This window comes from Heloderma suspectum, chromosome 1 (assembly GCF_057233095.1).
Source record: "Heloderma suspectum isolate Gila_16-S chromosome 1, 16-S_ref, whole genome shotgun sequence".
NCBI classification, from domain to species: Eukaryota; Metazoa; Chordata; class Lepidosauria; order Squamata; family Helodermatidae; genus Heloderma; species Heloderma suspectum.
The window spans coordinates 401,038,233-401,061,088 of NC_139458.1; the positions used below are offsets into that span (position 1 = coordinate 401,038,233).

The following is a 22,856-nucleotide window of genomic DNA, read 5'->3' on the forward strand; positions in this document are numbered from 1 at the left end:
TGTTCTTCTAAAGCTCTAGTTTGTTTGTTTTTAGTGCTTCTATCTGGTTTTTAAAGGCATTGTAACACTAGAAGATGCAAGGTAACCATTATTAGTTTGTTGAGATCGCCTCCGATGGGAACATTCTCTCTTTGTATAAACAGGAGTATCTTAATGTGGGTATTTTACAAAAAAGATTACATATGCAGATGATTCTAAATTGCACCTGTATAATCGTATCTGACTTGTGTTAATAGAAACTAACACACTTAGGATGCAGTCCTATACACACTTACCTTGGGAGTAATTTCCACTGAACTCAGTGTGGCTTACTTCTGAGTAGACACGTATAGGATTGCACTGTAAATCAATTTTGCATCACTGGATTGTTCTTATTCTGGTTTTACTGCAGTATTTGTATGTATCCGCTGGGATTTGCTTTGTTAACTCAGTCAGAGCCATTATTGGAAAGACTTAAGTACTTATGTATGTATACATTTTTTAAACAATTGAGTACACAGCTGTTATTATCTCCATTAATTCACTTTGAATGCAATTTTTGTACCATTTAAAAATCTATGCATGCTATTTTGTACGCTAATGTATATTCATATCAGTACATAAGCTTTTGCTTTTCGGTTTTGTTTTGTATAGAACCGATTGACATTTGACAGTATTTTTGCACTTTTCCCTTTTTCCTTCTGTTTTTATAAGTTCTCTTCAGCATTAATATTTGCAATACTTTTTTTTTTACACATTACACTGCCTTTGTGTAAATACCTGCATTTTGCAATGTAAGAAAGTTTTGACCCAATCTTTGTTTTGTAAAAGACTATGCTTAGCTTTCCCATTATGCAATAAAAACTTTTTTTCTCAAAATTCCTGTTGTCACCTTGTCAACTTGAAGATCATGGGTGGGCCGCTATTGATCAGTTAGAGGGCGGGCCTTTAGAACTGGTGATCCACCGGGCCAGAAACACCACCATACATAGATGCCTGTCAAACATTTGATAAATGTGCCATATTTGCTACTTTCCAGACTGCAAAAACAGGAGGGTTATTAAGCGCCTGTGCAGGACAGTGTTAGAGCTGGTGGGGAGCGAGGGACGGGAGATTTTTTTCTCATAAAGGGAATGATATAAACTCAAATGTTGTTTTCAAAGAACTTAAGACATCTTCTCCAAATGTCTTGCAGTGAAGCAGGATTTTGCATATCCACCATTCCTGACAAGTTAACCAATATTACCCTGATTGCAATGTGTAACAATAGGAATACATGCCAGATGAGAAATCAGTGCAGTGAAATTTGCCCAATGCATTTTGTGTGCGGGAAGGCAAGTTCCCCATTCACCAGGACGAAAGCTTACAAGGCTACTAACCTGACCTCTTAAAAATGCAAAGCACCTTCTCATCTTTACTTTGTGTGACTTCTATATCAACTCTCTAAACTAAAGGCTCTTATTTCCCATTTTACACATAGCTGAAAGGTGGTGACTTGTCCAGGAAGCATCACAAGCCTATGAACCAAATCCAAAAGAAAACAATTTCCTCCGTGTGTTCATCCCAGCAGCAGCAAGAGCTGCACATATATAGCCCAGGCAACAAAGTGACAATTGTGTCTACCAGCTGTTGACATGGTGGGGGAGCAGGGACTGATTCACGTCCCCTGCATACCCCTCAGCACTGTTGATTTGTGTGATAGCCCATTATCAAAGTGGGGTTACAGGCAGGCATGCTTGGCGACTGAATCAGGGGAAGTACCACGCGCACCCCTCTCCTACATATACAGTTGCTCATATAGCTAGGGATATGTGAATAGTAGCCCGCTACCACATCAGCATGCCCTTTAGCTGGATCAGGGCAGAAGTATTCGTAGGTCCCACTTGCAATATTGTCTCCAGTTCTACATTCTGCAGAAGTGGTGGAAGAGGTGTAAACAGAAGATGCTATTGCTTTCCCTCTGAATGTGTGACTACGGTAGAGCCACTCAACTGGGGCAGCTCCAATTGTCTTCCATTTTAGACAGGTATTGTTAGCTGCCTTTCAACACAGTCCATCCACGACCCATAACAGTTGTATCCCCCTCCCCTCTAACAGGCGCTTAATAACCCTCCTGTTTTTGCAGTCTCGAAAGTATCAAATATGGGATGTTTATCAAACATTCGACAGGCCTATGTACACCAGTTGCTGGGGAACATGGGTGGGAGGGTGCTGTTGCACTCATGCCCTGCTTGTGGGTTCCTGGTCAACAGCTGTTTGGCCACTGTGTGAACAGAATGCTGGACTAGATGGACCCTTGGTCTGATCCAGCAGGCCTCTTCTTATGTTCTTATAATCAGATTCAAGAAACACTTTCCTTCTATTATTGTATTATATCAAAACCCAGTAACAAGTATTAGACTAAGGTTGTGCTATGTGAAAACATCAAGTACCAAGGAATGGCCCATCTGTTTAGAAATTGTTTCATTGATTAAGTTCATTTCCTGTTAAACATATGCTCTCTGGCCTACTATGAATGCATTAAGTTTAGCTTCCAACCATTCATCCTTATATAGTTTGAAGTTTTAAAGTGTGATTTTATATTGCAATAACTTAAGAGGGGGGAGGGAAGGCAAAATGCTGCTCTTCGTATTATGCAGTTTTTCTGTGCTGTCTCATTGCACTGAGTTCTGTTACTCATGAGCAAAAAGGACAGATCCAAAGGTTTAACTTCCACATGGACAGGCCTGCACTGGTTTCCACAGCGCATGCATAAGCCAGCATGCATAAGCCATCCAGATGTAGTTGCTGAGTGGAGGGAACTTGACAAACATATACTTCTAAAATGCGTCCAGATGCACATCATCCAATGCTTGTTTGTCCCAATATACCTGCATAAGACAGCTGAAGGAGCATAGTCTCATTGGCCTCTTAAGATGGATGACGTTATGGATGGGTTAGTCATGACAAAGAAACGCAGGGTTGACCTAAGTCCCGTTGATTTCAATGGGTCTAAGTCTCACTGAATCTAGATCCAACCCACTGCATGCAAGAGCAAAGTTCATAACCACCTTTGGGGTGGAAGTAGTTCTGAAGGAGGGGGGGTGGGGGAGTTACAAAGACGAATTTAAAAAATGTGGCCTACAATACATCTTTGGAAGGCAAAATCCACATCACAGTAATGAAGAGGCAAACAAGCAAACGGGCTCAAGCAATGTCGTCCCAATTTAATTAATTGCTTTGCATGACTAAGATACATAATACATTAAAATCTGTAGAGAAAAGAATTGGTCATCTCTGCACATGATCGATCAAAGGCATTAAATGTATGAAACCGTGGCATTTCCTTAGGGGAAAAAAGCATTCAAAAATTAATTCATCAAGGCTCAAGATATTTCACATAAACCTCAGAAAATGCAAGAGGCAAGGCCCAAGTGCACCACATGTTTGTCATTCCAATTATTTTACAGAAAAGCTTTCATCCCACGTCAATTTTCAAAGCATTCCTGAAGTTTCCATAGCAAGGCTTTTAAAGGAAGGTTGAAGGATTGCATAGATTCAAAGACTCAGTGGGCCTCTAATTCCTTTTTGATCTCTATAACGTATGGATGATCTTTCCCATGTGCTATCTCCATGATAGCGATTGCCTGCGAAAGGGGAAAAATACAATGGATTCAGACAGCCTTGGTTTATGAAATGTTCTCGTCAGGGATTCCAAAGAGTCAGAAACCTCTGACTGGTTTTTGTCCCCTTAAATGTGCCCAATTGAAAACAGCCCATTCGATTGTAAGTATCAAACCGTATTATATACACAGCACCTTTGATCCTAAGAGATCTCCCAAGCTCTTTTGAAAGCCACAGACAAGCAAAAAGTTAAGCGGCATTGTATCAGCCTTTCTGTTCCAAACTTAACAGAAGATGACTTTCACACAGGGCTGCTCTAACCCTCATTTGGGCCTGTTTGTATTCAGAAGCAATATGACAAGATGGAGCCTGGGTGGTCAATAGGAGTGGGTGATGCTTCATCCATATCTGGAATGACCACTATCCACCATCTGCCACTTACAATAGCACAGTCTCTGCATTACCCTCTTCTAGGGTTCCTGCAACCTATTTGTGCCAGAGGCACAACCAATGCACAAATATTCCTGCATTGAGCAGGGGGTTGGACTCAATGGCCTTGTAGGCCCCTTCCAACCCTACTATTCTGTGATTCTATAGGTTATGACACAATGGCCAAGGCATTCAGACACTACAGACAGAGGTTAAAATTTAATTGCTACTTATCATGCCAGCGGCTCACAAACCAAGTTGTACGGAGGCCACTGGTACTTCAGTGCTCTGACTTCCTTGAGATGTTTATTTCAAGCCTGACTTACACTACTAAGGTCTTTACCTACAAAAAGGTTTGTAACTAAGGGTGCAATTCTATGCATGTTTAGACAGAAAACAGTCCTACAGCTCCTAGCATTCCCCAGCCAGCCATGCTGGCCAATGCTGGGAGTTGTAGGACTTTTTTCTGTCTAAACATGCATAGGATTGCACCCCCCGTTAATCATTTTCAATGCAATTTTAAAAGAGATGAATGATCCTCCCTGAATCCTCATGTGGGTCCTTTCAACTAATGAACCCACAAGTAAGGGGGCAGGATAAGGTGCAACAACTGCTGTCATTGTAATGAAATGTGCATGATGGATGCTTCTCTTAAGGAGCTCCTTTATACTCTGATGTTGCATGAACTTTATAGGCTGGGTATCACCTTACTCTCGTGAGAGAAAGACTACTACCCCAAGGTTAAGGCAGCCTTCAGTGGAGGCTGGTGGCTCCAATGTCAGCTGCTCCAGGTTTCAGACAGAACCAATCAGAACTCTAAAGGAGCTATTCAAGGTGCTTTGCAGTTCTGACTGGTTCTGACTGAAACCTGGAGTAGATTCACTGCCCCACTGAGATTGGAACCACCTTGCTCCACTGGCAGCCTTCCCCCCTACCTGGTGTGCTCCAGTTTTATGGACATCAACTCCCATGAGCCCCAGCCACAATGGTCAGGAATGCTGGGAGTTATAGTCCAAACATCTGGAGGGTCCCAGGTTGGGGAAGTCTGGCTTAAAGTGAATCCACAGGGCTTATCCAAATAGAAGTCTTGCCTCACCAACTATTTAGGATTCTTTCAGAATTTCAGCAAACGGTAACCCTATCTATCCATTTGGTATAAGAAGTGGCAAAAGCCACCAATGCCAAGTGTGCTGATCAGCTCCTCCCTCAGGCTTCCATGTGTACAGTGCAAACATCTGCAGGGAGACTGTATATGCTGAAGCATCTGCACCACCTCGGAGCCTGCATAAAGCTGTCGGCAACGGAGGTCCCCTCTCTGCAGATGCCTGCACTCTACATGCAGATGCCAGTGGGAGGGGCTCATCAGTGCACACGGTCCTGGCGGCAGATCTGACAGACACTGTCTGTTTCAACATTAAAAAAAAAACACACACACCTTCAAGCTTGACCATTATGGGATAAGAGGACAAGGCATGCCCTGTTATGGATCTGCCACTAGTACCCAAAAAACAAACTAAAGGGTAAGAATACATGGGCAGTTTTCACAACTGCCCCATCCCCAGGATCTAAATGCACCCCCAGGATGCTATTTAATGGGTTCATCTGATCTGGTGGAAGCAATGAGGTAGCCAAGACTGGAGAGAACACCAAATCATTCAGGAGGGTGAAATCCAGGCAGACTGCAAAGCAAACTCACAGGATCAGCCAGTGAGCAACCAGATGCAATCACAAGCATCGCCACGAACTGAGGATGGTGCAGCCCTGATCCCAAATGCATCACAAGATTGTTTAAGCTACCGCACCCTCTTAAACTAAAACCAAAAATTAAGGCTATGGTCCACAATTTGTTTCAGCACCCTTGTATATTTTGTTTCACCCCAGTTAAGCCTAGAATAGACTGGCCAGGCTCAACTACATCATTGTCTGATGAGGCTTTACAAGTAGCTGAGGAAAGAAGGGAAGCAAAAAGCAAAGGAGAAAGGGGAAGATATACCCAACTGAATGCAGAGTTCCAGAGAATAGCAAGGAGAGACAAGAAGGCCTTCTTAAATGAACAATGCAAAGAAATCGAGGAAAACAACAGAATGGGAAAGACTAGAGATCTCTTCAAGAAAATCGGAGATCTCAAGGGAACGTTTTGTGCAAAGACGGGCATGATAAATGACAAAGAAGGCAGGGACCTAACAGAAGCAGATGAGATTAAGAAGAGGTGGAAAGAATACACAGAAGAACTATACAGGAAAGATCTTAATGTCCCTGATAGCCATGATAGCGCAGTCACTGAACTTGAGCCAGACATCCTAGAGAGTGAAGTCAAGTGGGCCTTAGGAAGCATTAGTAACAACAAAGCTAGCAGAGATGACAGTATTCCAGCCGAGCTATTTAAAATACTAAAAGATGATGCTGTTCAAGTGCTGCACTCAATATGCCAACAAATTTGGAACACTCAACAGTGGCCGCAAGACTGGAAAAGGTCAGTTTACATTCCAATTCCAAAGAAGGGCAATGCCAAAGAGTGTTCAAACTACCGCACAATTGTGCTCATTTCACATGCCAGCAAGGTGATGCTCAAAATCCTACAAGCTAGGCTTCAGCAGTATGCGAACCGAGAACTACCCGAAGTACAAGCTAGGTTTAGAAGAGGCAGAGGAACTAGAGATCAAATCGCCAACATTCGCTGGATCATGGAGAAAGCAAGAGAATTCCAGAAAATCGTCTATTTCTGCTTCATTGACTACACTAAAGCCTTTGGTTGTGTGGATCACAACAAACTGTGGCAAATTCTTAAAGTGATGGGAGTACCAGACCACCTTACCTGTCTCCTGAGGAACCTGTATGAGGGTCAAGAAGCAACAGTAAGAACCAGACATGGAACAACTGAGTGGTTCAAAATTGGGAAAGGAGTACGACAAGGCTGCATATTGTCACCCTGCTTATTTAACTTATATGCAGAGTACATCATGAGAAACGCCGGGTTGGATGAATCACAGGTCGGAATTAAGATTGCCGGGAGAATTATCAACAACCTCCAATATGCAGACGATACCACCCCAATGGCAGAAAGCGAAGAGGATCTCAAGAGCCTCTTGTTGAGGGTGAAAGATGAGAGTGCAAAAGCTGGTTTGAAACTCAACATTAAAAAAACTCAGATCATGGCATCTGGCCCCATCACTTCTTGGCATATAGAAGGGGAAGAAATGGAAGCTGTGACAGATTGTATTTTCTTGGGCTCCAAGATCACCGCAGACAGTGACTGTAGCCATGAAATTAAAAGACGCTTGCTCCTTGGGAGGAAAGCTATGGCAAACCTAGACAGCATCGTAAGAAGCAGAGACATCACCTTGCCGACAAAGGTCCATCTAATCAAAGCTATGGTTTTCCCAGTAGTAATGTATGGCTGTGAGAGCTGGACTATAAGGAAGGCTGAGCGCCGAAGAATTGATGCTTTCAAACTGTGGTGCTGGAGAAGACTCTTACGAGTCCCCTGGACTGCAAGGAGGTCAAATCAGTCAATCCTAAAGGAAATCAACCCTGAGTGCTCATTGGAAGGACAGATACTGAAGCTGAAGCTCAAATTTTTTGGCCACCTAATGTGAAGAGAAAACTCCCTGGAAAAGACCCTGATGCTGGGAAAGACTGAAGGCAAAAGGAGAAGGGGACAGCAGAGGATGAGATGGCTAGAGAGCATCACCGATGCAATGAATATGAACCTGAGCACGCTCCAGGAGGGAGCGCAGGACAGGAAGGCCTGGCGTGCTATGGTCCATGGGGTCACGAAGAGTCGGACACGACTGAACGACTGAACAACAAAGAAAACCCAGTTTTCTATTGCATTTTGCTTCTAATTCTAGATCGTATTCCCGGTCACAATCTGGATGTCCTCCCACTAATGTGCACAGATTCACTGTCACCAGGAGGGGAACTAAAGCAGCTGCTCCTTACAAGATGCCTTTATACTGAAGATGATAAAAAGGAGGAAAACTCCAAATGCCCCAAAGCCACTGCCTGGACCCCCACCCCAATATGCAGGGTTTTCCAGCCACAGGAAAAAAAATATTTTGACTACATATGCACTAACATTCAAACTAGTGACTGAAATGCAATCTGCTTTGTGCCATATGCCTAGTTTCCACCAGAGCCAAGAACATTCAGTTTCTGAACAGCTCTTGATTGTACACAAAACCACAGAAACTGAGAGCGACTTTTCAGTGAGGGATCCTGTTGGGAAAACCATATGTATGAATTAAACTCAACTGCTGCTTGCTGCCACCTTAATTGAAGGAGATATGCAGCACCAAAGACAGGCACAATCCCTAGATTTTTGAGTTCTAAAGTTACCATTTTCGTATGGGTCATTTCAGATTTTTACATTACTGTTCCAGTAAGATGCTGAGGCTGCCTGAAAAATTTAAGAATATAATAATGCAAAAGCAATTTGGAAGATATATTGTATTATATTAACTATTCTATTTTCCCACACAAAGCATTTCTGTGTATGGCACAAAGAACTCCATTCAAACTAGCAAAGTCATTCTACAAGGAAAAAAGTATACCTTCTTGAGAGCCTTAACACCGGCAGGTCTGTTTTCCAGGCCCATGTAAAGTCTCCCCAGTTTCAGCCACATGGAAGCCACATTGAGAGAATAGGAAGGGTAATGTTTACTGCAAAAGCCAAAATAAAACATGAAACACCACACACATTCACTTTTGCTTTGACCAGAGCTTGAAATCTCAGTTATACAAGGTTTGTCAACAACAGTTCAGCTCACAAACATACGCCTTGACCTGACACGACCCTTTATCACAAAGGGGAAGAAAGACATTAATTTCCCCCTTCCATTTATGGTATCATTTATCATGGTTAATTCATGGTTTTTGTTTTTTTTATGAAAGAGCTGTGGGTCAAGTGAGGCTTGTTCAATACACCAAGGCCTTTTGATGGTCAGGTGAGGTGGCAATCCAAAACCAATCCTAGAACTGATGCGTCCGCACACCAGAGTACTGAGATTGCACAGCCAGCCTAAACCAGCTTAGAGGATCATGCTCAGAGCCCATAAAAACTAGGCAAGGTGATAAATCAGATTCAGGCCCCAGGGGAAGACCGTGCCCTTGCATTTTCCCCATCGCCACTCCCCGCCAGCTGATCTGTGACTTCATACTGGCATCCGATTCAAGGGCAGAGGGTCGTCTGCACTCCCCAGCTGGAGAGAAAATTATGCCCTACGATGATCATTTGTTGAGGAGCCTTCTGAGTGTCTCGCGCACAAGAGGACGGACTGCACACAGTGCAACAACACAATCCCTGGGCTCCCAACGCCGATGGCCGTACTTACGCTCCGCAAATGGCGCTTCCCAGCAAACGGCTCTGGGCAACCTTGCTAAGCGGCTGCAAAGCGCAACTTTCTGCAGCAGCCTTGCATGCAGCCTTAAAAACCAAAATGGCTCCAAGCTCAAACAAAGCAGCCAAGCCTCAAATGGAGACACTGCAGGTTCTCCCTCGAAGGCAACACTGGTCCTTCCAGTGCAGACCTGCCAACACTGACTAGCAGCGGCTCTCCAGGATCTCAGGCGGAAAAAAACCCTTCACAGCCTCGATACCATGGGAGCCAGAGAAGTCAGGGGTGGATGAGGCACTGAACACGTGCTCCAACATTCAGGGACATGCATCCAAGTCCTAAATTTTCAGATTCTACCCTGGTGATAGGGAAGCCAAGGGCCAAGAAGCTGACAGCGTGGAGTAGCGTAGTCTTCCCCAGCCTGGGGCCCTCCAGATGTGTTCAGTGGAGGCTGGTGGCTCCGATGTCAGTGGGACAGTAAATCTGCTCTGGGTTTCAGTCAGAACTCTCAAGGAGCTATCCAAGTTGCTTGGATCACTCCTTGAGAGTTCTGACTGAAACCCGGAGTGGATTCACCGCCCCACTGACATTGGAGCCACCAGCCTCCACTGGTTGGATTACAACTCCCAGCATGCCTCAGCAGCTGCACGATCTATTCTTGGAGACATATATTTCCCAGACATTCCAGCATGCTACATTTAAAAATATTGACCACTGAAGAAGGACCGGAAATATATGGTAAAGACTTTAACGCATCGGGCTACTCCAAAGAATAAACCTTTATTTTTCACATCCTGGGACTTTGTGAGATTTTGGATGTTCTCCAGTTTTGCCTGGGTTTTGCACCCTATTAATCAACTGAAAAACACTGAGTAAAGAAGGTGTTCTTAATTCACCAGGCAACACATTTTGTAAAGTATTAATCACATTTAATAAAAAAAAAAACGCCTGCAGGTGCCAGGTACCATCTAAGAAGAGAGATTTCCCCTTTTCTGTCATACAGAAAAGAATGCCTTGAAGATTATGCCTCCTGAAACACATATAGGCTTAACATTACCAATATTTTAAAAAAGCTTTTCCTTCAAAACAATTGTTTTATTAATATGCAGACTTGAATAGTTTAAATCTCATATGATTAATCAACAAAGAAGTGTTTAAACAAATGATAGCCCTGCTTCCTAAATATGTAAATAAATTAGAAGTTATCCCAAGATAACGGATCAGAGATAAACAGGCTTATGTTCTCTAAGATATCATTATTTTGCTTCTCCCTGCAGGGCAGTGTTACACTGAAGTATTCATTAATGAGATCTGTTCACTGAATGGGAAGCCAAAGGTGTGTTTGGGTAGGTGTGCTCCTTTATAGGTATATCCACTTACTATATTATACAAATCACAGAAAAAAATAAGTTAAGAACGTTACCTGTATGGTTTGATAATCTTCTGTCCATAGCGCAAAGCACCCTCCCAGTCTTGCATGTACAGACAGACTCCCATGGCCTGATACATCATGTGTAACATGTAAACATTACTCTCTGCAAACACAGAGCCCATCTTGTCCAGGCTAAGCTCACAAACCTCTAGCAGTTCACTTGGAGGTAAGCCAAGAGTCAAGGAATATAGTAAGTGGGGAAAATATCCAGTCATGACCCCCAGTTACACACCTGTTCCTTAAAAACACGACTCCCCTAACTAAAAACCTCAAGGATACATGACCCACACAAAAACTTAATAGCCCTGCTCTGTTATTTGTTCCTATTATCCGGTAATTCAGAGGTATGCTGCCTCTGAACATGCAGATGCTATTAGCCATGAACTTCTTCGGGGGCTGGAAGAAATTGTGCTTTTGTGGCTATGGTCCTGTTTTGAGGCTCAGAACCAGAAGGTCAACAGCTGCTGGAGTATTGCTCTGGCCTTTGGCCTGTGAGGTGCCACAGGATTTCATCTTGTCCCTCCAAGCTGTTTAAAATCTACATGAAATCTACATGAAGCTGTTTAAAGTCTATTGCAAAAATTTGGGGATGGGTGTGGAAAAACAATGAATAATTGCATTTGATCTGTGCGTTAGTCCAGGAAGCATGAATCAGTTTGGTTCACTTAAAAATGAAGACCAGATTAAATCCTCAAGCATCTCGAACCAGTGCCTGGGATCAACAATGGACTGAATGTAACGAAACAAGCTGAAATGCGATCAAGACAAGACAGAGATATGGTTGGTTGCGGATCCCACTTATCTGGGTGCAGGTGCTCAGCCTGTTCTGGATGGTGCTGTGCTCCCCTAGAAGGATCAGGTATGCCACTTGGGAGTGATCCTAGATCAGGTGCTATTCCTGAATGCCCACGTGGCGGCAGTGGCCAAATCACTTCTTAGCCGCTTCGGCTGGTGCACCAGTTGCATCCTTACTGGAAGAAAGAAACCAGGCCTGGCTATGGTGATTCATGCACTTCTAGTGTCCAGGTTGTATTATTGCAACGCTTCTGCATGGGGCTGCATTTGAAAAGTGCTTGGAAGTTTCAAGCACTTCAGAACAGAGCTACCAGATGGTTGTTTGATGCGAGGCATTCCCAGTGCTGCTTCAGTTGCACCGGCTACCAATTTGTTTCCTGACCCAGTTTACAGCCCTATCGATAACCTTCAAGGCCCTAACTAGTCTGGGTCTAGAGTTTGTTTAGGATCGCTTCCTTCCATATGAACTGCCTCAGGTGCCCCATTGAATTCCTGAGGCCTTGTTGATTGCCTGCCACCTGAAATTCGGTGGGTAGAGGCATGCAGCAAACCTTTTTCCACAGCAGCGCTTATTAAATTTTCTTTGCTGCTTCTGTACATTCCTTTGGCTGGTTTTATATGGTTAATCTTTTTAAATGGATGGGTTTCTTAAAGTGTTGTATCGTAAGCAACCTTGAGGGTCTCTGATAAAAAGGCAGGATATAAATGTCCATTTATAAATACATGAAATAAGTGATCGCTACAGACCTTCCATGTTCAGAAGCATGCACCTCTAAGAGTGCGCTGGAGAAACCATGGGGGAGGGGTACTGCTTTTGTGCCTTTTGTGTGGGCTTCCCAGAGGCATCTCATTGGCTAGTCTTGGAAACAGAATGCTGGACTAGGTGGGTCTTTAACCTGAGGCACCAGTGCTCCTCTTATGTTCAGCAATCTCATACTTCAAACATTTGAAGCAGTCAGTGCCAACCTCTTTTGCAGTGGCATCACTTGTTTCTCAGCACGGTTCTAAAATGATACGTTGACCTATTCTAGCCTTCCTGTTAATTATTTCGAAGACTACCTTTGAGCCATGAGAAACACGGTCGATATATTTGGGGCTAGATCTGTGAGTGAGACAAGTAATTTCTGAAAGTGTTCAGGGAACACATTGGAGGAAGTGAGGCCGTGTGTGCTGTGTCCCGATCCCATGACTTTTTCCTGCCAGCTCCACCCTCAACCTTCCAGCATTGAGTGGAAAGGCCTGAAGGGTGATTCTTTGCGTGTTCAGCTAGACATGCTTAGACCCCTTCCCACAGTGGGAAACTGTGATAATACAGGGTTCCTAATCACAGAGAGAATTCTAAGCAGGTTCAGCTGAACGCACAGACTACCCCCTTCAGATCTTTCCACTCAGTGTAGGACAGTTGAGGGTGGAGACAATGCATGTGGGGACACAGGGGGTGGGCCCCTTTCCCCTCCAGAGGTTCATCTTGAATGCCTGAACAAGACTAAAAAGAGTGGAATCCAAGGGAATATTCTAGACTATGTGGTTTTATTCCTGCTTTTATGGGTTGGAAAGAGATTCTGCAAATTCAGTATTAGAAGCAGCTTCTTGAGCTTGAGCCATGTAGTAACTATTCAAAGCATTTATACTATTTAAGTCCCACTGAAAAGTTTTTTTTTAAAGTCCCAATAAAGGCTTAAACCATGCTTAGACCCCTTCCCACAGTGGGAAACTGTGATAATACAGGGTTCCTAATCACAGAGAGAATTCTAAGCAGGTTCAGCTGAACGCACAGACTACCCCCTTCAGATCTTTCCACTCAGTGTAGGACAGTTGAGGGTGGAGACAATGCATGTGGGGACACAGGGGGTGGGCCCCTTTCCCCTCCACAGGTTCATCTTGAATGCCTGAACAAGACTAAAAAGAGTGGAATCCAAGGGACTATTCTAGACTATGTGGTTTTATTCCTGCTTTTATGGGTTGGAAAGAGATTCTGCAAATTCAATATTAGAAGCAGCTTCTTGAGCTTGAGCCATGTAGTAACTATTCAAAGCATTTATACTATTTAAGTCCCACTGAAAAGTTTTTTTTTAAAGTCCCAAGAAAGGCTTAAACCATGCTTAGACCCCTTCCCACAGTGGGAAACTGTGATAATACAGGGTTCCTAATCACAGAGAGAATTCTAAGCAGGTTCAGCTGAATGCACAGACTACCCCCTTCAGATCTTTCCACTCAGTGTAGGACAGTTGAGGGTGGAGACAATGCATGTGGGGACACAGGGGGTGGGCCCCTTTCCCCTCCACAGGTTCATCTTGAATGCCTGAACAAGACTAAAAAGAGTGGAATCCAAGGGACTATTCTAGACTATGTGGTTTTATTCCTGCTTTTATGGGTTGGAAAGAGATTCTGCAAATTCAGTATTAGAAGCAGCTTCTTGAGCTTGAGCCATGTAGTAACTATTCAAAGCATTTATACTATTTAAGTCCCACTGAAAAGTTTTTTTTTAAAGTCCCAAGAAAGGCTTAAACCATTAATTTCATCATGGAGGGAGCAATCCTATGGCCTCTAGTCAGCAGCTAGATGGCCATAGGGTATCTTGTTTTCTGGGAACCAGCCTCGAAGCCCGCACTTCGAGGTCGGTTCCCGGAGAACCGACCTCCCCCCACTTCTGTGCTGCCTCGCAGGCAGCACGGAAAAGCCCTGTGCTCTACGCTCACAAGAGGAGCGCAGAGCAGCCAAAATGGGGCATTCCTGGGGGGCGTTCCATGGCGGGGAGGGTGGGAATGCCTGTACAACACATCCTATGTGTCATATGGCAGCCTCCTCCCCTGCTCTGCCCTCCCATGGCTAGACAGCCGAAATCGGCTATCTAGCCAAAAATGCAGGGCAGGAGAAGCATGGAGGGAACAATCCCATCTGTGCTTCTCCTGCCCTGCACTGGATAGGCGGTCACCTCCAAGTTCGGAGGCGGCCACCTATCTGCATAGGACTGCGCCCTAAAGGGCTTTGCAGCCTCATCTTCCTGTCTTGATTCATCAGCCCAAAATGTTTACATACTGAATCACTTGCAAATTATTTTCTACTTTGTTTTCCCCCAACCCCACTATCCAGTCACAAATAACCACATTTGTTGTGGGGTGGGGGGAGGGGGAAATCTGTCTTGAGAAACAAAACACGACGGAAGAAATTAATAAGAGACTGCTGAAAACAGCACTCTTTATGCTTTTGGAACTTCATTTTTGGACATGCCTCAACGATGAGGCCGCTAAATTGACTCTAAAGTTCAGCTTTACAGAGACAGAGATATGAAAGAGAACACCAAAGGATATATTTGTAGTGTTTGGCCCTCCTGAACTCTTCAATAACATTTCTGGCATATTTGATCATATCTCGCACAGCTTCTGCCGATGGAGGCTCATTCAGCTTGCGGATTTCCAGTTTATCTTTGTCCTGAGGGAAGAGTTATAAGAGAGTTACAAGGGCCTACTCCAATGCAAAGACAAAAAACAGATCCACAAAGAACCTGACAATCGCTCATATAAATAAAATAGAGGCCTTTGTTTGAGGCATAAGCAGGTAGAGGAGTCTTTCCCAACCTAGTGCCCTCCAACACATCTGGAGAGCATTGGTAGATGAACGAGACTTTAAAATTAAATTAAAATGTAACTCCATTCTTCTCCTAGACTTTGACTGGAAGATGAAAGTACAGTCTACTAGAAGTCGCTTACTAGGAAGATGGGAGGGCAGAGCTCTGGCATCTGCACTGGCTTCCTATTGTCTTGCAGAGACTATTCAGGGTGCTAGTTTTGATTCATAAATCCCCAAATGTCTTGGGACCTTTATGCTACCCTTATGCTCTTGACCATTTCACCCAGAATTGTGCCCTGCTTTTGCCACTGGTGATGGTGGTGGTGGGGGGCAATGAAACAAGATGCCTTCCCTCTCCAGAAAAATAAATGAGTGCTACAGCAAAATGATAATAAGGAGGTAGCCCAGGAATATGACGTGAGATGAGATTTTAACCTAGATTCAAATCTTACCTCGGCAAAAGCCCTAATGGTTAACCTGGAATAAGTCATTCTCTGAGACTCTGTTGCACAAATGGGAATTAGAAATAAGAGATATGTTATGCCACAAGTCTGTTTTGAGGCATCAGATATTACAGGAACTATAAAACATATTAGATGATAAATGATGATAAAGAGGATGACAATGAGATAAGAAAAGTATTGCATCTTCGCAGTCAAGCTATCAGTCCAAACAATAAAGCTTGTGACTAGGCTATTAAATATAATTACCTTTTCTTTAGTAATGCACTCTTTGCAATCACAGTTAAAGAAATAGGAATCTTTTAATCGGTCATTCCTATCTTCTGTGGGATACAACAGGTCAATGTAACTGGTAAAAATCTAGAGAAGAAAGAATGATCACTTTATAACAGCACATAGATCTCGATATACTCTATCTTATACATAACACATCTACTGACCTATGCATATGGAATAGCTATGCAGTGGCTGCATCGCATGTAATGATGACAAGCCAAACGTTCTGGCCTAATAAACCATGATATGAATGACTGGCATGCTGGTGTACACAGCTCATTCACGCCTCCCTTCAGATATGTGGGTAAACAAACCAGGAAGAGTATAGTGTAATGAGACATCCAAACCTAGGATTATGGTTTATTGCAACCAAACAAGCCAGGATTTGTAAGCCAGCTTTAAACCAGGGTTTGTTGTTGTCTTACAAATCCTGGTTTATTTGGGTGCAATAAACCATAACCCCAGGTTTGGATATCACGTGAAACTGGCTTTTCCTGGTTTGTCTACCCGTGCCTGCAAAGGGGAACAGGGTGCATGAGCACAGTTTTCACTGTATTTTTTTTTTAACCCAGACTTTTTTGGCTTATTAATGCAGCTGATACATCAATATACATCTGAGGTGCCAAAGCTCAGTCCCACATATAAGTAGCTGCGATATTCCACCTGGGACCAAATATGCACAAACCAGATGCAGTTACTCAGTGATGAGACAAAGTTACTGTGCACGTCCCTCAAAAGAGCTCAAAGCATCACCACTAGCAGGTTTCTGGGCTAAATCCCAGGGAGATACGGCACTAGTTAAGTTCCTTTAACATGGAGTCAAGCCATGGGAGATCAGTAGGCTGAAGGACAGAATAATATACACCTGTCTCCCTCGCCCTCTGCTGTGTCAGAGGGCTTCACAGTATAAAACTAAGGGCTATTCCAACCCTTGTGAACCTGGGTCCATACAATAGCACAATATAAAAAGAGATCTTTACTTTTGGGGCAGATCTGTTATATTGTACTTTAGTTGTACAGTCTTATAAAATAATATTTCTATTAACAGATATTATGGCAAAAGTGGTGAATTTTGTTAGACGTCTAAACACAAATTGCATAGCAACAGAGACACGTTCATTTCAAGCTCGTTGCAGCTGTACTTATTTCACCAAGCAAAATATCTTGTCTAGACACACACAAAAAGAAAAAGGAAAAGAAACCACAGCCCCAAAACACACACAAAGACTTTTTTTGTATTCATTTTCTTCTCAATATAAAATATGATGGCAAGTTCCAATGCTTAGAGAAGATGTTGTCGTTGTTATCATTAACTTATAAAGTGCCTAAAATTCTCTAAGTGCTGTCCAGTTATTAAAGGACACGAGACAGGCTCACACTCTCAAAGACACGATACAGAAGGAAAAAGGCATGGGGAGGGAAGAGGAGTTAACCCTCCTTTTAAATTTCTCACCTAATGCATATCTGATCCACCAGGAATTGAAGCGTTTCACTTAGTCTGCTCCTGTTTTTATATCCTTCACCTTCTCTCAACATGCCCACAGCAAGCTGTTGTTAGTTTGCAGTTGCTTATTTTTATTCTATGGTGAGTGCATCTCAGTTGCTTTTCTCCAGGCATAAAATATGGGAGCCAGTTTAAACACACACACTCACACACACACACTCTACACCCAATTAGAACTCATGTAGTAACCATGTTAAACCAGAAGGTGGAGACACAGCCCATGCCACTGAAGATAAATGTGTTGCTCAAGTTAAATGGCACAGAACCCTTTCCAGGAGCTTCAGAAACATGATTCTACCAACTTATTAACAAGGCTTTTGTATGGCCCTGTTGTTCTTTCTTACTTACTTACTTATTTATTTACATAACACATATAAATGACCGAGTATAAGGCATTCCAGGGGAACATCCCCATTTTCCTAAATAATCCCACAACAAATCTGGAACGCCGTCGAGATAGGTGATGCCTTCAGATAAGGATGGAGAAGGGTTGGAGGGGGGGACCTGAAAACACTCAGTTCTGCATAACGAGAAGTGAGGACGGCCTCTGCATGGCTGTTGGAAGCAGGGGATTTTGTGCCTCTTGTGGGAGCAAACTATGCGCAGAGAACTGCTTCCCCTTGTGTTCCGCCCCTGCTAGGCCAGGGCCACAAAGCGCATGTGCAAATACATTAACCGAAACATAGCAGATTTCTCTTGGGGGTTTGCCAGTTTGGCATCGCGACCAAAGCATGCGCACAAACCGAGCGCAATCCAACAACGCAACCTTGCAGGCACAAAGCAGCTGTGGCTCTGAGAGCTGCAAGGGATGAGAGGGCCGAACATCTTTGCCATCTGTCTCGTTTATTGATCTGCTGTCACATTTGTTCCTCTCATTCTCTACCTGTGGGCACCTGCGGCGATGTGCAGATATTTGGAAAAGCGAGACAGGACTGTATGATAAAATGGGCACAAAATGTTGGTCATAAAATATCAATAGAAGAGTGGGAAAGTATGTGGGGAAAAGATTTAAAATTTATGTACAAGTCTTAAAGAGAATTTTTATAAGATGATGTATAGATGGTATATGTCACCTTTTAAATTGTTTAAGATGTATAAAGGTGTTTCTGGAATATGTTGAAAATGTGAAGACCAAGAGGGAATGTTTTATCATTTATGGCGGACTTGTAAAAGGCTAAAACATTTTGGAAACGAATACAGTCTTTAGCTCAAAGAATATTAAAGACTACTATAGAACTAAAGCCCCATTCAGGTATGACCTAAATCATATCCCGTATGAATATACAGTGGAGGTGACGAATAGATTTAAGGGATTAGACCTGATAGACTTAGTGCCTGAGGAACTATGGATGGAGGTCCGTAACATTGTTCAGGAGGCAGCAACTCAATCTATCCCAAAGAAAAAGAAATGCAAGAAAGCAAAGTGGCTGTCTGAGGAGGCTTTACAAGTAGCTGAGGAAAGAAGGGAAGCGAAAAGCAAGGGAGAAAGGGGAAGATATACCCAACTGAATGCAGAGTTCCAGAGAATAGCAAGGAGAGACAAGAAGGCCTTCTTAAATGAACAATGCAAAGAAATCGAAGAAATCAATAGAATGGGAAAGACTAGAGATCTCTTCAAGAAAATCGGAGATCTCAAGGGAACGTTTTGTGCAAAGATGGGCATGATAAAGGACAAAAAAGGCAGGGCCTTACAGAAGCAGATGAGATTAAGAAGAGGTGGAAAGAATACACAGAAGAACTATACAGGAGAGATCTTAATGTTCCTGATAGCCATGATACTGCAGTCACTGAACTTGAGCCGGACATCCTCGAGAGTGAAGTCAAGTGGGCCTTAGGAAGCATTACTAACAACAAAGCTAGCAGAGATTACAGTATTCCAGCTGAGCTATTTAAGATCCTAAAAGATGATGCTGTTAAAGTGCTGCACTCAATATGCCAACAAATTTGGAACACTCAACAATGGCCACAAGACTGGAAAAGGTCAGTTTACATTCTAATTCGAAAGTAGGGCAATGCCAAAGAGTGTTCAAACTACCATACAATTGTGCTCATTTCACATGCCAGCAAGGTGATGCTCAAAATCCTACAAGCTAGGCTTCAGCAGTATGTGAACCGAAAACTACCGGAAGTACAAGCTGGGTTCCGAAGAGGCAGAGGAACTAGAGATCAAATCGCCAACATTCGCTGCATCATGGAGAAAGCAAGAGAATTCCAGAAAAGCGTCTATTTCTGCTTCATTGACTATGCTAAAGCCTTTGATTGTGTGGATCACAACAAACTGTGGCAAATTCTTAAAGTGATGGGAGTACCAGACCACCTTACCTGTCTCCTGAGAAACCTGTACGAGGATCAAGAAGCAACAGTAAGAACCAGACATAGAACAACCGATTGGTTCAAAATTGGGAAAGGAGTACAACAAGGCTGCATATTGTCGCCCTGCTTATTTAATTTATATGCAGAGTACATCATGAGAAATGCCGGGTTGGATGAATCACAGGTCGGAATTAAGATTGCTGGGAGAATTATCAACAACCTCAGATAGGCAGACGATACCACCCTAATGGCAGAAAGCGAAGAGGATCTAAAGAGCCTCTTGTTGAGGGTGAAAGTGGAGAGTGCAAAAGCCGGTTTGAAATTCAACATTAAAAAAACTAAGATCATGGCATCTGGCCCCATCACTTCCTGGCATATAGAAGGGGAAGAAACAGAAGCAGTGACAGATTGTATTTTCTTGGGCTCCAAGATCACCGCAGACAGTGACTGTAGCCATGAAATTAAAAGACGCTTGCTCCTTGGGAGGAAAGCTATGGCAAACCTAGACAGCATAGTAAGAAGCAGAGACATCTCCTTGCCGACAAAGGTCCGTCTAATCAAAGCTATGGTTTTCCCAGTAGCAACGTATGGCTGTGAGAGCTAGACTATAAGGAAGGCTGAGCGCTGAAGAATCGATGCTTTCGAACTATGGTGCTGGGGAAGACTCTTACAAGTCCCCTGGACTGCAAGGAGGTCAAATCAGTCAATCCTAAAGGAAATCAACCCTGACTGCTCATTGGAAGGACAGATACTGAAGCTGAAGCTCAAATCTTTGGGCCACCTAATGCGAAGAGAAAACTCCCTGGAAAAGACCCTGATGCTGGGAAAGATTGAAGGCAAATGGAGAAGGGGACGGCAGAGGATGAGATGGCTAGATAGCATCACCGATGCAATGAATATGGACTTGAGGACACTCCGGGAGAGAGGGCAGGACAGGAATGCCTGGTGTGCTATGGTCCATGGGGTCACGAAGAGTCGGACACGACTGAACAACAACAACATATAAATATGTAAAAGAGAAGGGGGGAACCCTCTTTCTCTACATGACAACGGCTGCAAGGTTATTGTATGCACAAAAGTGGAAGAGTGAAACAATACCAACTGTGAGCGAGTGGATCATGAAAATGATGTAACTGGCAGAGATGGCAAAACTTACTATTATAATTAAAGAAGGGTCAACAACTAAATTTATGTTAGATTGGAAACCTTTTATAGAATTTGTACAAGAAATAGAGAAAAATGATATCTATGTATGTGGATTTTCAAACTCCCAAACAAGGGAGATCAAAGCCACCAGCCACCGCTGCCCTTAGGATAGTTTCCAGCTGTTCCCCTATAGTGTAAAGGGTGGGCTGCAGCTGCTCCGCAATACACGTCTGTCTTATTCCTAGTAAATTACCCTGAGCCATGGCTGGTGCCCCAACTTGGTGCCCTCCAGCTTCTCTGGATCGCAACATCCTTCATTCCTGGCCACCATGAGGATGATGGGAGTTGTCGCTGGGCACCAATGAAGCCGCCAGGCACCAAGTTGGGGAAGGATGGCTTAGATGTAGAACTGAAGTTACTTATTGGGAAATGCAGCAGGGGTAAAACAGGACTCAGTTGCTGCAAAAAGCCCCTGAGCAGGATCCCTGCTGAGCAGGGAGGCACATGGCTGCAGTCCGGAGGGCTTGATTGCCACTCTTGTATTGCTTCTCCTTTTTTTTGATATAATAATTTTATTTTATTTTTAAAAAAAGAAAAACACAACACAACAATAACAGAAACAGAAACACAACAACAATACACATACACTAAAATATCTTGTAAGATATCTACCTTTGGCTCCCCTTACACAACAAATGCTTATTATTATTATTCTCTAGTTCTTATCTTAGTTGTATATCATACACTGAGTTCACAGACATTATTTCCTTTCTCCTAATTTTAACAACAACAGAAAAAAGAGAATCAACCATCTCAAAGTTCAAAACAAATGGCTTTAAACTGCTTTCCACAGTTTAAAATCAACACCCTTTAACTGTAGGTTAAAACTGGGAGGAAAACTGAAATGTGGTCCAAGGGACAGGAGTGGAGGAAGACATGTGCCAGAAGCACTTGCAGGCACACAGTGTTTGGACATTCACTAAGAACTGCATTCAAACAAAATGCAAGCTATTTTGAGCTCATAGCCATTGCATATATAGTTACTAGCAATCTGACGAATTTTTCAATCTGTTTATTTTCGACCATTTGTTGGGGGGAGGGGTGAAAAGAAATTACACCCAAACATTTGTGGGAAGGGGTGAGAATTTTGGAGAAATTTCTCAGGGTGCAGGCTTTGGGGCTCACCTTACTGTAAGGAGGTGGTTGAGGGGAGTGGGGATGCTCTTTTTCTTTTACCATTTCTACCCACCCCCATTCTGTCCGTGCAGCTTCTCTGGCTGCTTCAGCTTCTCAGAAAGCCCCCTGGAGGACTTAGCCAAGACTTCCTTGCTTCGGGCTTCCCTGTGCTGCTGCCTACTCAGTGCCTGAAAGCTGAGAGAGGCATTTTTGGTTTTGCTTTGTTGAAAGAAGGAAAGTAATACGAAAAATAACCACAGCTCTTTGCTCAGCTTTCAGGCACTCAGCAGGCAGCCACACTGGAAAGCCCCAAAGGAGGACGCCTTGCCAAAGGCCTCTATGGGGTCTTTCAAAGAAGCCGGAGAGGCTGTAAGGACAGAACTTGGAGGGAAATGGTAAAAGAAAGGGCACACACCCCTTGGCCACCTCCTTACAGACAGTAAGCACGGAGTTTCTCTGAAATTCTCAGCAACCCAACAAAAGAGGCAGAAAAATGACTGCCTCTTTCGCAGGCAAACAGAGAGGCTGCAAAAGGGCAAGTGGGGTTTCAGCACAGCCCTAGTAAGAACTGCATTCATACAAAATGCAAGCTGTTTCGAGCATATATCCACTGCGTATATAGTTACCTCATCTCCAGCTTCTATCTCCTGAACAGCTCTGACTTCAGCCACTGTCCCTTTGTAGGTAACAATCACGTTGGGGCAACAACTGTGGTTCATAAGTGCCACGCTGTCAAAAACAGGAGGGCATTTGTTGTTCCATGAGCAGCAGCATTAACACCACAAGCAAAGGCAAAAAGCCTACCAGCTACAAGACTTGCTTTGATAAGCAGCATG

The 22,856-nt window shown here is 43.5% G+C and overlaps 1 protein-coding gene across 2 annotated transcripts in view; it reads right to left on the reverse strand.

Moving 5' to 3' along the window:
• Nucleotides 1-754: 754 nt before the first annotated feature.
• Nucleotides 755-22,856, reverse strand: part of SMYD2 (SET and MYND domain containing 2) — a 54,697-nt gene continuing 32,595 nt past the window's right edge. The window contains exons 7-12 of one of the 2 annotated variants that reach the window (XM_084828804.1): nucleotides 22,647-22,749; nucleotides 15,855-15,965; nucleotides 14,886-15,006; nucleotides 10,771-10,945; nucleotides 8,565-8,673; nucleotides 755-3,605 (exon numbers count right to left, since the gene is read on the reverse strand). In XM_084828804.1, coding sequence (XP_084684930.1) covers nucleotides 3,525-3,605; nucleotides 8,565-8,673; nucleotides 10,771-10,945; nucleotides 14,886-15,006; nucleotides 15,855-15,965; nucleotides 22,647-22,749 — 700 coding nt within the window. In that variant the 3' untranslated portion in view covers nucleotides 755-3,524. The remainder of the gene's footprint in view (nucleotides 3,606-8,564; nucleotides 8,674-10,770; nucleotides 10,946-14,885; nucleotides 15,007-15,854; nucleotides 15,966-22,646; nucleotides 22,750-22,856) is intronic. The other variant, XM_084828805.1, reaches the window with a different exon arrangement.